The 17,064-nt window shown below is 43.1% G+C and overlaps 1 protein-coding gene across 4 annotated transcripts in view; it reads right to left on the reverse strand.

Moving 5' to 3' along the window:
• The window catches only part of ASTN2 (astrotactin 2), an 826,144-nt gene that overhangs the window by 439,132 nt on the left and 369,948 nt on the right, over positions 1-17,064 (reverse strand). For 3 of the 4 annotated variants that reach the window (XM_046684656.1, XM_046684648.1, XM_046684672.1), the window contains exons 8-10: positions 6,010-6,094; positions 5,411-5,485; positions 4,469-4,606 (exon numbers count right to left, since the gene is read on the reverse strand). In XM_046684656.1, the coding sequence (XP_046540612.1) occupies positions 4,469-4,606; positions 5,411-5,485; positions 6,010-6,094 (298 nt within the window). The remainder of the gene's footprint in view (positions 1-4,468; positions 4,607-5,410; positions 5,486-6,009; positions 6,095-17,064) is intronic. The other variant, XM_046684665.1, reaches the window with a different exon arrangement.

Genomic DNA, 17,064 nt, shown 5'->3' on the forward strand with positions numbered 1-17,064 from the left:
TAGACTTTGTAAGTTTATTTCAGTCTTCCCCAACCCCGTGATACAGGGACAAATGTGAGCTCTCAACACTAAGACACCATTGATTTGAAGAGGCATCATAGATTAGATGTAGCCTTTCAGAGAAAGAGAATTAAAACGAGACAGAGAACAAAAATATGCTACCATAATAACGAACATAATACCTAGTGCTTCTAGAGAATTCACCATGTACCAAACTCAGTGCTTTGCAAAGTATTACACCATTTAACTCTCACCACTCCCTTAATGGTATAGTCTTCTATCTGCCTTATCCACAAGGAGGAAAACAACTACAGAAAAGCTCATGTAACCCACAAGGAGTGGAGCTGGGATTTGAACTCACAGTTCAGTTGAGCTCCATAGCTTATGCTTTTAAAAAATGAACTACTTTACATAATAAGCTTTGTGTTTAATAAAAACAAAGCATACATACAGAAGTGTGTAAATCATATCTATAAAGCTTGATGAATTTTTACAGATTGCAAACACCCATGTAACCACCACCTAGATCGACAAATCAAATACTATTAGTGACGCATAAATCACCTTGTGCTTCCTCCAAGTCACTGCCCTCTCTGTCACCCAAAGGTAATTCCTATCCTTTTTTTCCACTAATCATGGGTTAGTTTTTACTGGTTTTGATCTTTATATAAACATATATATTTCTTTGTGCCTTTCGTGTCTTCTGTAACAATATTATATTCGGGAGATTCATCAATGGTGATGTGTGTGGTTGTGTCCATTAATATTAATCATTAATACTATTCCATTGTATGATTATTCCATAATTCGTTTATCTACTTTTTTGTTGTTGATGGGCATTTGTGAGTTTTTTCCCGAGCTTTATGGCAGTACAAATGAACGCTATTATTAGCATTCTTGATTGTATTACCTGTGGTAGAGATATACACATTTCTGTTAGATATATTATTAGGAGTGGAAGTAATGGGTCATAGCATATATGAACATTCAGTCACAACTTTAGTAGATACTGCCCAACAGATTTACAGAGTGGTCATGCTAACTTACATTCCCACCATGAAAACATGAGAGCTTCCATTGTTCCATATCCACTACCATTTGTTATCCTCAGCTGTTTTAAATTTAGCTACCCAGGTGGGTAGACCTGTACAGTTGATTGCTAAATTGTTCTGCTTTCCATAGTATGAGATGCCATATTTCCTTAATAATTTGTCACAGACTAAAAAACAAAAAAATCAACCAGCAAAGTACCTTTAAGCTTTCTTTCCAATTCTTCTGGACTGCTTATCTTTTTCTTTCTGACTCTGCTTTTCCACACAGTCTTTCCTGTAATGTCTCTGTGGTGATTCTATGGCATATTATTGGCTATCTATAATTATGATCTATTATTTATTAATTTCTAACATATCATCTCACTGGAACTTATTAATTCTTTAAACACCCATGACATGCTTGCCTGGGCAATGTCATGTCAAACAAGGTTTATTAGTGCAGCTTGGAAAACCCAACCTATCTAAAAGCACGGATTCTTTTGGATGGGGATGGCTGCAATCTTTTATCCACCCTTCAGTGAAACCAATGGGCAAGTGTGAGGTTAGGCGAAAGGTAGACTTCAAAGGCTGTCTGTGACTACTCCAAGCCAAGGCAAAAGCATGTGGGCACCGCAAGAAGGATAATAATTTAGTGCCCCAACCAAACTGATATTCTCCAAATATTTGTACAACTTTTCCTTAAAGGAGAAGCTTAGTGGTATCTGGAGAAAGGGTTGAGAAGGAGGATCCATAGCTGCAGAATATCATCCTCTCTCCCAACCTGAGCAACTCTGCTCTGGTCCCACTTTGGTAAAAGCACACCCTCCATGTAACCAGGCACAGCATTCTTAGCAGGAGATCAGAAGCAGCTAATTGGTGTTGGCTCATGCTTCTTGAAGGTCTCAGCTCTTTCAACTTATTGCAGTGTTCCTTCCAACGGCATAAAATACTCTCCCTGAAATTCATGCTAGTACTTATATTTTCCTTATTATTTTTTTACATTTCTAAGGCAGTTGTATTGGAGTCCCTGTGGGTTGATATTTGGGCCTTTCCTTGGCTGGCTTGCAATTTAATATAATTCAGATTGGAGCAGAAAAGACAACTGAGTCATCCTGTGGCTCAGTCATTTTTAACAGCACGACAGAGTACACAACCTTCCCAGCTCTGTCTTCCCCACCATCACCAGTTTCTATTTGAACTCTACTTAATGGGAATTCAATTCATCTAAAATTGGTGTAATGTAGCACTGGGAGTATATTAGGTACCAGTGTTTACATATCTTATATTATTTAATCATTACAACAACTCTTCGGAGGTATTTCAATGAAATAGTTAAAAACATGGCTTCTGGAGCTAGAGAGACCATGGGTTGAAGCTTGGCTTCATCGCTTACTAGTGAAGGCATCACCTTCATGTCTCAGATTTTTTTTTAATCTGTACAATGAAAATAATAATAGCATCACCTTATGGAGTTGATGTAAGGATATAACAAGATACTGTTATTAAAGTGTTTGCCATGGAGGAAATGATTAATGAAAAAGAGTTATTATTGTTACACTCTGTGAGGAAGGCATTGTTATTATCCTCATTTTGCAAAGAAATGGAAAGTTAGCAAGTTGAATTTGGCCAGGATCACATAGCCCATACTTGGTAGAGATGGGATTCTAACCCAGACCTGGTCAACTGCAGAGTGAGTGTTACCATCAGCCAGTCTAACATCTATAGCTTCACTGACATCACAAATTCAATGTCAACAGTAGGGAACTCTGAGAAAACCTAGTAGAGACATTCTTTCAGTTGATTTCAGTCAAGGTCATTGGGTCTCTTTGAGAATAGTCCTTCAGCCAGATGGTCTTTGCTCCATCTTTAAAATATGTAATGCAGAGAAAGCTTAGCACATGTTTTACTGAAGTTTCATCTACTCGAAGTTTATCAAAAATGGAAATAATGGCGGGGTGGGGTGGGGGGGGCAGTCCGGCCTGGAGGTGCAGCAGTTAAGTTCACAAGTTCCACTTCAGTGGCCCAGGGTTTGCCGATTCAGATCCCAGGTCTGGACCTACACATCACTTATCAAACCATGCTGTGGCAGGTGTCTCACATATAAAGTAGAGGAAGATGGGCACAAATGTTAGCTCAGGGCCAGTCTTTCTCAGCAAAAAAGAGGAAGATTGGTGGCAGATATTAGCTCAGGGCTAATCTTCCTCAGAAAAAAAAAATTGAAATAATGGTAATCTGCCATGAATCAATTTTTGTGTGCATGAAATCATCTTAGTTCTTAGTAATTACCATTTCATTTTCTAAGTGCTATCGCTTTAATAATGAATTCTTTTTAAAACTACCTCTTTGGGGAAATAGCAGTAGCCTGAAAAATCATGTTAGGTGCATCCCTCCGTGAAAAGTTGAGAAGGTGAGAATAAACAAATTGCAAAGCAGGAGAGTTGGGTTCTAGGAGCTTCCTATCAAGGAATGCCTCGGACATACTGATAACATCTTGATTCAGAATGACCCAAAGCCAGCTATACAGTCATAGAATAACAATCACTGGGAGTAGAAGGGTGGGGCATGACTCCAAATTCCAGTACAGGAGCCAATAAGCTGTGTACAAGCCAGTTCAAAAAGTAAAATGGACCATTTTTGGTAACACTTAAATTTCTAGAATGCTTCCCCTAGTCAAATTGGGAGGAAAAAACAAAAACAAAAACCTCCAGCGGAAAGCTCCAGAATAGTGCTAGGATCAGATCTAAGACCACTGGTTTAATTAAATCAATAAACATTTAGTAGATGTCCAAGACGTACTAGGAACTGGGGATTAAAAAGCTAAATAAATTATTTTCTTTGACCTTGAGAAGTTCACCACAAAATAGGACAGAATGATATGTAAGCAATTAATTAGAAGGCAGTAGAGTTAAGCCTATAATGAAGTTAACTACAAGGTGCAAAACGTGTAAGGCAAGATGTAGTCTCCATCCTTTCATGAATAAAGAACAAATAAGTTTGACCTGGACGTTTAGAAGCTATGGATTAGCCCCCAGTCTGTTCGCAGTACCAGCGTCACAATAGAAAGCATCTCATTCTGCGATCTTTCATTTTCATGATTCTCTATTATACTATTCAATACTGGTCTTTTATAAGACAAGATCATTAATGATCCCATGATGAGCCAGATAACGTGTTAGTCTCTGTCACATTTTATATAAACCCCAAATGAATGTAATACTGCTGAAATATAAGGCATTGAGGCTCACCAAGGTAGGACACTTTGAGGGGTATGGAGCATGGCATATGTGACAGTGTTCTTTACATCATCTACCAGGCAGGTGCCTCCTTCAACAATATGGAGAGCATTTCTTCCCAGGAGTTCCTGTGATCCTAAAACAGAATGGATTCCATTGCTCCAAGAAGTCCTTGGTACGGGATGCTGGAGATGACTTCCCTACCTGACATCTGCAGGGTCTTCCGTGACGAGCACGTCCGTCTTGCAGCTGGCTAGGGGGTTGATCGACAGCTCCACGGGAGGAACCACAAAGCTTTTGCTGACAGGAAGCCAGAGTCCTTGGCCCAAGCTGAAAGTAGACCTGCAATGTAAGAGTTTCCATTGGGGAACTCCCTGGGAGGCAGAATAAAAACAGAAAAAAGGGGTCCCTTCCTTCCATCCCTTCTTTCCATCCCTTCTAGGACCCTTTCTCACTCCCCTCCCCAACTGAGTCCCCTGCATCCTCCAAGGCACAATTCTGGCCACCTTTGCCCAGACTTGGATGGTCATTGCTTAAATCTGTTAATCATTTAGCCCATGCGTTGCTTTGTATTGCTAGTTCTCTTGTCTTGAGGACAGGTCCTGACACTCACTAAACAGTGGGCTCTGTGAGGACAGGGACTATTTCACCTCTGCTTTCGCAAGCAGTCCTGCTAGCCAGCAGGAGTTCCATACGCAACTGCTAAGTCAGCAGGGGCAGTCTGCACAAAGGTTAACAGCATGGACTCTGAATCAATTTGAACCAAAATCTGATTCCCACTTCTGCACTTAATTGGCTGTATGTCTTCATCAGCTTAAGTATTGAAGTTTCACACAAGATTTCGTGGAGGTGGTAGGAAGAGGTTCTATGCCTATAGAGTATTTTTAAATCACTGGACTAGACGATCAGTAATGTCTCCTCCAGTTCAAATATCTGAGTCTGTAAGTCTAGATGCCAGACAAGTGGCAATTAGATTCCCATAGCAACCTGGGCCATGATGGTACATTCATGCCAATGAGAGTTCCTCTGCAGTCACTGCAGCCTCCAGATTCACAGGCTCAATCGACTAAGGATGCTTGACTTCACCTTCCTATGAGACCCGTCTCCATTCCCCAGCATCATACCCCAACAGGATTGTGAACTCACCTGAGAATCTTTTCAGGGGCTTGCTCCCCCGTCACCAGGTCATAGCCCCTCTCAAGTGTAGTGTAAGGCCAAGGTCTGTGGGAAGAACAGAGGGAGGGAAAAGAAAGGGGATAGGAAATGGTATTAGACAGAAGCAGGTGAGATTCATATATGGACACTGCTTAAGAGTAGCTTTACAAGCAACCAAATTTTGCAGAAGTAATTTTTGGCAAGACTATTTATGTTATAAAAGAATGACTCCATTTCACAGAAAGACTCAACACTTTCAAGTCTACTTGTCTGTTCTCGAGTTTATGCAAAAAAATCTGATTCTCTTTCTTTATCAATCCACTTAGGAAGTGTTCATTGATTACCTACAGTTTGGGAGGGTGAATTAAACTTCAGCCTTTGTTCTCTAGAATATTCATCAGTCATGTACCTTTAATGCTAAAATGTGACTTGGTGGGAAATGGGATTCACTTCCCAACGGGTTTTGCAGGAATGCAACTATTGCAAAGAAAGAAGCCTCTTTGTGGAGGGATTTTGGGCCTCTAGTAATAGAACAGAGGAGATGGGAATCGTCCTCCACTGCCCCTGCCCCAGTGTCCTTTGCCACTCACCCTTCACTCTGTCCCCAGTCACTGCGCACACACAGGTGTCTGTGAACTGGGTCTGGGGCATAGCCTTCATGACAGCTGCACTCTCCTGTAAGCAAAAAGAGAAAAGAGTCTTGTGAAATACTGCCTGCCCAAATTAGGTTTCTACCCTGGTTACCTTGTTTCCTTAGAAAATAAAGTGAGCTGCCTAGATTTAGAAAAGGCTCATGGAATGAGGGTGTTCTGGTCTACCTGCCACTGTGGTTAATAGTTTATTCATTTGTTCATTCACTCACTTATCCATTCAACAACTTCTGACCATACTCCCTGTCAGGCTCTCTGCTGGGCACTGGGGATGCAGAGATCAAAGGTGCAACCCAGATGCGGAAGGAGCTCATGACTTAATGAGGGAAACAGGAAGTGACCTCGTGGTATGAATGGAGGTCCTAATTTCAAATATTTAAATTATGATAAAGTACGTTTGCACTAAAAGTACAATCATAAAATTGAATTTTCTTCACCTTAGCAAACAATTCATGCTCATCCATAAGCCCCAAATGAAATGCCACCTCCTTGAAGATACCTTTGATTTCCCCTTTTGGAAAATTTGTTTTCATTTATCATTCCCAGATTTTGTTTTGTTTTGTTGTTGTTGTTTGTATTGGTTGGTTCCTCTCCTCCCCTCTCCTCTCCTCCTTTTGTCTCTTGTTCTCTTCCTTTCCATCTACCCATCCATCATCCATCCATCCATCCACCCACCCACCCATCCATCCTTCTACCCATCCATGCATGCATGCATCATTTTTTCCTGGCCACATCTTACACCTGGTTGCATGAATTCTTGCTAGCGTCCCACAGTGCCTTAAGTATATTCTTCCGTTGGCCAAGCTTATTTTGGGTGGCTAGCACATGTTTTACTTCCTAGTATATCTTCAGAGTTCAGAATCTTGGAAGGGTTTTCAGAAGTTCTGTGCCTTATCCTATTGCTATTATCAGATTTGCTTCACTGTACATTCCTTAAGGTCAGGGAATATTTTTTGATTCAATTAGTTATTGTTTTTCTTAGAGTGTATTTGTGGAATGTTCACAGATTCTTTACCAAAAATAGATTTGATTAAAAAAACAAAAAGGGAAACACTGTACTATTCATTAGAGCTAGTGGTGTGTGATTCTTCATGAGAGTGATACTTACACAGTGTTCCCCAAACTTACTTCATCTTGTCTTGTTGACAAGGAGTCTTGGTGGCGGAACAAGCCACTAGATTAGTGTTCTTTTGGACTTTTGGAAGTGCTGGTAGGAACTACCCTGGCTTAGCCCACTGCATAGAACAGAGTAAGTACTCAACACTGTGAGTTGAACGAATAGTTAACCATCTGCAATGGCTCATAAACTTCCAGACTTTTGCTGGCAGGTTGCCTTCTTTCTCATCTTCTGGCGATCACACTCATGCACACTCTCAGAGGAACCTGCAACTCTTCAGTCCTACAGCGATTCTGATTGACCTGACTCGAGAATTTCCAAGCCAGGTTTCACAGAAATGTATAGTTCCATGGGGGAAATTTAGGGACTCTGCAACTTTTAGATAATTTTCATTTTCAAATCTCTTTAATAGAAAAAATGAAGGCTAAACACTCAGATGTTACTTGCTAGAATTTAGGACATTAGGGAGCATTTTCACATGACCTCCGGTTGCCAGATAAACTTATGCAGGCCTCATTAAAAAAAAACTTCTGTCATCTTTGTTTCACTGAGGAGGATACTGAGGCTGTGAGTCGAGGTGTTAACAAGCTTATAGTTTTTGCAATTACATGTGTTGTGAATCAGGATTTTTTCAACCTTGTACTACCAGAACGAAACACAGCGATGAGTATGATGCTAGGCAGCACAGGATATAGAACTACCATCTATAATTTCTGATTTCAAAATGTTTGTATTCATCAAATAACCTTATTGTTTTCACTGATTCCCTATAAATGTTAAGCATTTGACCTTATACAAGGCATTCCGAGTGTTAAAAACGCACTCTACCTTGTTTTATACATTACAATGCTGCTTCATCTTTGTACCTCCGGCAGTAGCAAGTATCTGGCAAACAGCCTGGGCTTAATAAATGTTGGTTGAACTAAAATGGTAGTAAGACAGAATATGGAGTGCAGAATGGGTCGGAGATAGTATTCAAAATATTCAGAATAAGATTGTTGAAAGAGAGAGAAAGATCTACCTTTCCTTTTCTCTGGATACCTGGTAAATAGGAGGGGGGCAGGAATGCTTTCATTATATGTCCCCTCCAATAGCATGCCCGGGGTCTTCCACCAAATGCGTGTGCTGTAAGTATGTGCAACCTAATGGACTGACTGTTGCCGAAGGTAAGGAAAATGGAGGCCAAGGGCCGAGATCCCTGCGATTTGGATGAGAATAATTTACCAAAGTGGGGAAGGATAGGAGTCACTACCGATGTGTTAAAATGCAACAGTCCCTTCATGAAATATTCACCACTTTAAACACGTCTAATATTCAAGATTAAAAGTCCTGGGATTTGTCCTCGAGACTCCAGGACTGATTTATGATCTGCCACAAGCCACAGGCCTTATGATTCATAATGGGAGAGGTAAAATGGTTACCTCCGGCAAAGAGACAGGAAGTCAGGCTGTGGTGGGCAAGGAGGGGTGGGAAAAGGGGCTGTTTCTTCTTTATGGAAACGGCAAGAGCCGAGGTTCCTGTCTCTCCTATCAGTAACTCTGCAGGAAAGGGCACAGGTCATCTTCCTCCTTTCCCTCTTTTTGGGAATATGAATGAGAATGAGAAATCTATGGAGAAAAAGGGTGCTGTTATATTTTTCTCTTCATCTCTTGTGTGCTTACTAGGCAAGTTCCGCCTGCCCTGGAATGGATCATTAATTACTGATGCTTATTATGCAACAAATATGCATTTTGAAAATGAGAGCCATCCACCCTGGAGGCCCCCAGAAGGCTGCCTTCCGTGAGGTAGAGGGAAAAGTGCATGCGTGCTGGAGGCAGACAGACCGGGGTTCCAATCCTCACTTTCTCTCTCCCTAGGTGTGTGGTCTTGGGGAAGTTACCTGTTTCGGTCTCAGTTTCCTCATCAGATGAATGGGAATGATAGTAATATCAATCTCACAGAGCTGATGTAAGAATAGACTGAAGTAGCGAAGAATAAAGCTCATGGCCCAAGTAGACAATGAAGTAGATGCTCAATACTTTAGTTTCCTCCTCTTTTCCTTTCATTCCAAAATGGCCACTGGGTTCTGATATATGCTAACACATTAACTCCAGGGGCACTAGATAAGTAATTTTGTCCTTATTGGGTCTTAGTTTCCCCATCTGCAAAATGGAAGGTCGGAGTAGGTGTTCATCAACTCTGAGCGCCAGTGAGAGTCAGTCATTTGCACTGCCTTTCCGAATCCCTAATCTCTGCTTTCTGGACACTGTCTTAGCCTTAGCTGTGATTACTCTTAGCAATGGGGCCCGGTATCTCCAGCAAGATTTCCATCAATGCCATTGCTATTGGCTTTATTGACTGCCGTTTCTCATTTTGCTGGCTCAGCTAACTCTCCACTATTTGCAACCAAGCATTTCCTTCTTGCCAGATGCAAGCCTCTGACAGCCCAAGCTGAGGATTAACCCCTTCCCTCGGTGAATCTTTTCCTAAATCTTGCCTCTGGATACCCCGGGTAGCCAGGCAGTCAAAGAACAGCTCTCCAGGGTCGCACATTGACATGGTTTCCACATGCTGACTGTGAACTCCCAGGGTCCCTTACTCCTGTCACTGCAGAAGCTCCTTGCAGGAAGGAATTGTGCCCATCTTGCTCACCGCCGTATCCAGTGCCTGTTGTACCGCCTGGTACCTAAATAAATGAGGGGATATATTTCACAACAGTGATGCCTATGCTAATGGGATAGGGAAACAATTTTTTTTTATTTGCCTGTTTTCCCCACTAAACTGGAAGTTTCTTGATTGCAGAAACCTTTTCTTAATCATCTCCATATCCTAGAAATTATTATAGTGCCTGAGGCAGGGTAGGTCACTCCTTTGTTGAATGAATGAATGAATGGATGGATGAATTAGTGAGTAGATAAATATATCGTAATTTTCATGAATTCAGGCTGAGTTCATTTAGAATAATGATGGCTCTGCTGAAGACTGGAAGAAAGTTTCTTACATTCATGGCAGGTATTTGCCAAAGAAATGGAAAGTGTAAACATAAGTGCTGACAAAATGTCTAAAATAGAATTCTGTTTCACATCAGAGCAGAAAAAGCTCTTAAAGATCATCTAGTTCAGATCTTCCCAGCTTCATATTTCAGAAAGGGAAATGCAAGCTCAGAGAATGAAGACATTTGGCCAAGTCACTGGACTAGCCTCTGGGCCAGTCAGGATTAGAACCTAGGGCTCTTGGCCATCACTTCAGCATCCTTTCCACTGTGCTGGTGGTCTCGATACTTCAATGCACCCAGCAACATTTTCCAAGAATTTTTTTTCCTTTGTACTTCTCTGACATTTCTGAGTTTCCTATAATGAGAATGTGTTACATTTATAAACAGCAATTATTTTTATAAATATAATGAATTTGAAAAGTCCTTAGATTAAAAACATACATTTATATGTGATTGATCATGCAGACCTTAACAAAGAGTTTAACCTCTTCATTAAAATGGTTCCCTTAAGGGAATTCAATTAAGTGGATTTTCATCATGCTAGTTACTAGAACTCTGTATTATCAACTATAGATGAGCTGCATGGGCTTTAAGATATTTACTCGTTATGACTCCTAGGTCCTATTTATTGAGTTCTCATTTTATGTTACCTGCATTATCACTCCAGAAACTCTTGGGTAAGAGCAATGGAATCCCGCAGTTATGAACAATCTGAGTTCATACAGTGTGGGGCTCTCTTAAACCATTTCAAAGTGGACAATGCCTTCATGTTAATCATATAAGGCCAGCGGGATGGTGAAATGGTTCAGATTGTCGGTCCTGGAGTCATCTTGTTTTGGATTCAAATCCTGCCTCTGCCACTGAGAATTTGCATGAACTTGATCAAGTCGCTTCGCCTCTCTGAGTTTCTTTCCTAATCTGTCATGAGACTGATATCACCTACCTGCTGGGAAGATCGGTGATGTATTTGAAAAGTCCTCAGCATAGTCTTTGGCATTTCTTCTTGCTGCGAACATCACAGCTACTTGAGTTTTTCTTATTATTGTTCCTGGATAGGAGGGGCCAATTTAGCATCTTGTTTTAGTGTAAAGAAAGGTGATTTCCAGAGGAAGGATAGTCTCAATTTCAAGGTATGCCCTTTGCAAAGCCAGACTCAGTTTCTCAATCTGTAAATTTGGGATGGCTTGAATGAAATAATCTCCAAGGCTGGTCCTGGTATTCCCAGAACGAGCAACATCTGTTACCTTTGTCTATGGTTCCTCCTACTGAAGGCCATACAGGCAGGGACAAGGGCATCAGCTAGAGGTTGCTGCCTCCCTTGTCCCCTACAGCTCAGAGAAGCCCATCACCTGCCCAGGAGAGTGCTAGGTAAGTACAAAGCCGTCTTCCCAAGCTTGCCTGCCTGTCTGGCACCCCTCCTCCCACCCTGTCATCCTCTTATGATTCCATTTTCACTTGCTTCCAACTCAGTCATCACTTATCAACACATGCAGGGACACTGGCTGCTGTTCACTTTCCTATTTACTCTTCTTGTAGTTGTGGCTTAGGAGGAAATCTCCCTGGGCCCTTGGAGCAATAAGCGTGCATGGCACCCCTTCCTGTTCTGACTCCAAAGGGGCCACCTCGGCCTATTCACTTCCATGTCTCTGGAGCCCAGCTGAGGGCCAGGTGAACAGTGGAGAAGGCATGGGCTGGGTGTGCTGCTTTGTGCTAGGAGTGATGGAAGACACTTAAAATATGTCGTCAATGTCATCTTGCAGGTCACACCAATGACTAGCTTCAGGAGGAAGGTACCATTGTCCGTATTATAAAATAAGGAAACTGAAGCTCAGATTGGACTAGTCTCTTGCCAAAAGGCAAAGAGTGAGGTCTTCAAAGCTCATTCTCTTCTAAACAACCACAAAAACCACCACAACACATATAACCACAAGGGCAACAGCAAGGAGAGCTGCCTGTAACTTGACAATTATCATGTGCTAGACAACAAGAGCGGTCAAGAAGTGGAAACCTCCAATCCATCCCCATTGAAATTAGCATCCTGCTGATTTCTAAAATCCCACCATAACTAAAGGTTAATAATTTATCTTCCAAATATCCTCTGTTCAAATGTAAATACTTTATGTGAAGACTGTATTGGATTCATACTACCTATATACTGAAGGGTTGTTGGATTGATTTCTTACTAGCAGGGGTAGGCCATAGGAGTACCATCATATCTTCTGGTAATTGAGCATCTACTATTTGTTGACCTGACCCAAATAACTTCTGGTATCCATGACAACATTGAGAGGAAGGTTTATTGGCTCCACCTTGAATACTATCAAGCTGAGACTTGGAGAAGGCAAACTGCCAAAGATTGTGACCAAAGGAGTGAACATCAAGCCCAGGATCTTTCTGATTCTTCCTTCCCAAGCTTTGCGATGACTCCCTAAGAGGACATCTTTTAAGAGAGTATGGAAAAAGGTACGGGAATAGGAGATCAGCAGGTGCTGAAGGGGTATTAATACCCCTGGTAGATGGAACTATCCGTGCCAAGTCCTTATTGCTCTGTAGTAGCATGACACATTCACATCCTTGCCATGGCTGATGGTGGGAATAGGGACATTTCTTTCCTACCCTTTGTTTTCAAGCTTGGCACGTGAATTGCTTTAGCCAATGGGATGGTAGCAGAGATGATGTGAACTAAGGTTTGAAACGCGTTGTGTGGCTGAGCTTGCTCTGTTGCATTCCTGCCTCTTGCCATGAGAAAGCCATGCTCCAACAAGTGGATGGTCCACGGAGAGTGAGGGACATGTGGAACAGAGCTGGACACAACCTGAGCTTAGAGCCAAGTGCAGCTGAGTCCTGGTTAGACGAGTCCATCCAAATTTGTAACAAAGGAGAAAAAATGCTTACCGTTGTTGACAATAAAATGTTGTGGATGTTTTTATACAGCATTAGTGGAGCAAAAGCTGCTGATGTACCCCAAACTATATGGCCCCCTCTTTATGAATAATGGTCCCACTTTCTTCCCAAACTGGAAACCTTACAAAAAACTATGACTGGACTCTATTTTTTTTGCCCTCAACAACCAAATGGTACTTGAGTCTCACTGATTCTACTCCTTTGTTCTCACTCAGACCCATTCCTTCCCATCTCTCCCCACTGCCACTGCCACTGCCCTGGTGCAGGCCCTTAACATTGCCCATGTGTGCTATTGAAAAGGTCCTGCCACTGGTGATCTGCTTTCAGTGTCCCTCATCTAATCTGACTGCTGGCCAGTTATCTTTGCAAATAACAGCTGCACCCATGGCTCATCCCCCAAACTCTCAGTGGCTTCCAGTTGTTTTCATGGTAGAGTTCATATAACCTAGTCTAACACTCAAAGCCCTGCATGACTGGCCCCAGCCAATCTCCCAATGCTATCAATTACTCTCCCTCCCTTGTATCTTTCTTCTTCTAACTTCCTCTGGGTTTACTGATAAGACAGGACCATTTGAGACCTACCTGCAACCAGGACCTGCTTCTTGCAGCAAGTCTGCCCTGATCCTACTCCTTGAGAAAAGCAGAGCCTGAGAATTGGAGAGGGATGGATTCAACAGAGGAGAGAGAAGGAGTTGAAAAGGAATAGGAGGTGAAAGGAAAACTAAGTGACAAATGATAATTTAGTAAAGTGATGAGATTTTTGGGGCAGTTTTGAATGTAAGCAGTGTCATCAGGGAATACATTTTACAATGCTGACCCCTCTGCAAGCTGCGGAAAATCACTCTACTTTTCTAGGCCTCGGTCTTCCCATCTGTAAAATGAGTAGCCAGTACTACTCTTCCAAACCTTGTTCAAATTCTAGTCCTTGATTCTTCCTCTAACATGCTCTGGTCCTGCTTCTTGGTCATCATCTCCCTAGGGACTTGGAGGGAGGTGGGGTATGTGTGGGAGGGTTGAGAGTTTGGGGGATAGAAGCTTGGGAGGCAGAGGAACATGATTGGAGGGCAATAACAAGAGGATATAATTTGGACTTTTATGATGTGAGGAAGACTTCTTTAGAAGTCTACTCAGCCAAATGTGCTCTGTGACCTGCGACAGGTCCCCATCCTCCCTGAGACTCAGTTTCCCTCTCTGTACAGGGAGAACGTTGGTCTTTATGACATCTAAGCAACTCCTCGTGGGAGTCTCTGATATCCCTTTTTCCTTACATTGCTAGAGACGTTCCAGCCTTGTGTTTTCCCAAGCATTTGAGACAAACTTGGACCCTGAATTTTAGCTGCTGGCCGCTCATTGCCATTTACTATCATGCCTCTGACAGCAGAAGAAAAATCAAATAGAGGCTGAAAGGTTCTCGTGGCACACATTGGTGATCGGGTCTCATGGAGATCAGAGTCCTTAATCAAGGCTACATGGGGACTAATTAGCATTGACCCAGCTCATGGGGGCAGCCTGTGTGGGATGGCCAGGGCTCTGAGAGGCCACCAGCAAGGCCATACCAGGGCCCCCATTTCAGGGTCTCTACCAGGGTGACCCCTATCTACTGGCTCCATTCTCTTTCTTCCTAAGCCTCCTAGCCTCCTCCATCCCTGAGTGTATCACACACATGATTATCTATAAATTAGTGTCTGGGAGAAAAATATGTGTGTAAGAGACTTCCTCAAAATTATGGCTGATTGAGGATGGAGGGGAGAAGAAATCTCTGTAACAGCCTGGATTGGATATGGATGCAGACACCTCTGACAACCAGGAAGGATGTGGTTCCAGTTTACCAAGAGGAGATTCCTAACATGGATGCACAGAGCTGGGCCTGCTGGGCAAGGGATCGCCCTCTCCCCAACACGCCCCACCCTTCGTTCCAGAGTCCTGCATCATCCAAGCTTCTCAGAAGGGGAAGGGGTTGGGGAAGCCAAGGGACACAGCTGGTAAAGGGGAAACAGCAGTGCCCTGGGGATCAGAGAGATCTGAGGCTGAATCCTCCATCTACTACTTACAGACTGAATGGCCTGGATAAATCACTGTACTTCTCTGGGCCTCGGTTTTCTCATCAGAAAATGGGCATCTTAAATCCAATTTAAAAAATTGTCACAGACTGAAGATAACATGAAAAACAATTACCAGACATGTAGGTAGCATTCAGTAAATGGGAGTTATGATGATGATGATTTTTACTAGGATTACTATTACTGATAGTAGCGCAGTCATCGCTGTCCCTGTTGTCCAGGCAGGGCTCCCCGAGGCCATATTTCCTCTCTGGTTTGGTGTCGTTGCCCGTCTTGGCTACAGCTCCTCTCCTGGGCTTCCTGCTCTTAGTTCCTCCCTTTTACCTCCCCACGTGGTTCTTGCCTCATATCTTACATCTTGAGACCATTTTCCATTCTCTGTGCACTTCCTCTGTGCCCAGTGCAGGCAGGATCAGGGAACAGAGATGAATTCATCTGATTCTCTGTCTTCAAGCAGCTGACACTCACACAGGGGATGGAGAGGAAACCACGTCATGACCACCAGGTGTGAGTAGGGCTGGAGGGAGTGTGTGTGCAAAGAGCCACAGGATCCAGAGGAAGGAGTGCTGAACTCTGCCCCAAGGTCAGGGGCGCAACAGCAAAGAGGGAGGGTAAATATTAAGAGCAACCACAGAGAGATTCCTGCTAGGGAGGGTTGGAAGTTCTTTATTTGTATTCACTCATGTGACCCTCACAACAAGTCTGCAAAATAGGTTCTATTTTCAACCCCATCTTACACGTGAGGAGGCTGAGGCCCAGAGGGGTAAAGTAAGGTCACACAGCTAAGAGTACCCGAGCCAGGATTCGAATCCTGCCAGCCCGGTTCCAGAGACTGTGCTGCCTCTCCATGAGATGTAAGAGTTTTCCAGACAGAGGGAAAGATGGGTGCAAAGTCAGGTCACAGCACAAATGGGAAATGGTGGGCTTTTGTTTCTCTGGATCAGCGGGGTATATTGGATCACCTGAGCCAGAGGGTTTAACAGGCACTGAGCAATCCCACCCTAGTTCTGTGGGTGTGGGGAAACAGCCTCTGGAAACCCCTATAGCCATTTACAAAAATACTCATTCTAAAGGCTGAATCCAAGCATTGCGCATGGAGAGAAGTGGTTTAAAGCAGAGAAGACAGGCAGTGGAGTCAGGACAGGGTTTGAACTCTGCATTTGTCACCCAATGGCTCCATGACTTTGTACAATATCCCATCTCTGGCCAAGACTCAGTTTCCTCAGTTCTACAATGAGGTTAATCAGGCGCGGCCCTCTCACTGAACAACATCAAGGATGCTCTATTCCCATAACGGGCTTCATAAACATAACCTGCTATCACTACGATTATTATCAGGGAGCTGCTTTTCTCAATGCTCTTTCCTGACCATAGTTCCCATCCTGGACTCCTCGATTATAATTCGAGAAAAGGGAAAGGCTAAAAGATGCTTATGGATCTTGTTAAGCATGATGTGTTTGATCCATCTTTTCACCTCCAAACCACCCAACCACCCTGTGAAGCAGGAGCTGATGTTGTCCTTACTTTACCGATGAGGAAAATGAAGCCCTCAGGGGTCAAATGACTAGCCTCCAGTTCACACCGTGAGAAAGCAACAGGATCAGGATTTGACCCTGGGTCTGCTTGATTCTGGAGTCAGAGCTCCCCCTACTATACGAAGGAAGGTGAAGGAGGTCAGCATGACCCTCTCGTGGCTCTTCTGGCCATCTACCACACGCCTATTGGAGCTTAGGGGGATGTAGATGAGACGAGGCTATGTGTTGTCAATGCCACAGGACCCCACAGCTCCGCTTCCCCGCCAGTTGCCGGGTGGGCTTGCTCAAGTACCTCCGTCTCTCCGAGCCTCATCCTTCTAACTCAGAAGATGGGGAGCATCAGCCCTGTCCCCCGACTCACAAGGATGCAGTGAGGATAAAATATATACTTAGAACATTCAGAAC

Source organism: Equus quagga, chromosome 1, assembly GCF_021613505.1.
Source record: "Equus quagga isolate Etosha38 chromosome 1, UCLA_HA_Equagga_1.0, whole genome shotgun sequence".
Classification (NCBI taxonomy): domain Eukaryota; kingdom Metazoa; phylum Chordata; class Mammalia; order Perissodactyla; family Equidae; genus Equus; species Equus quagga.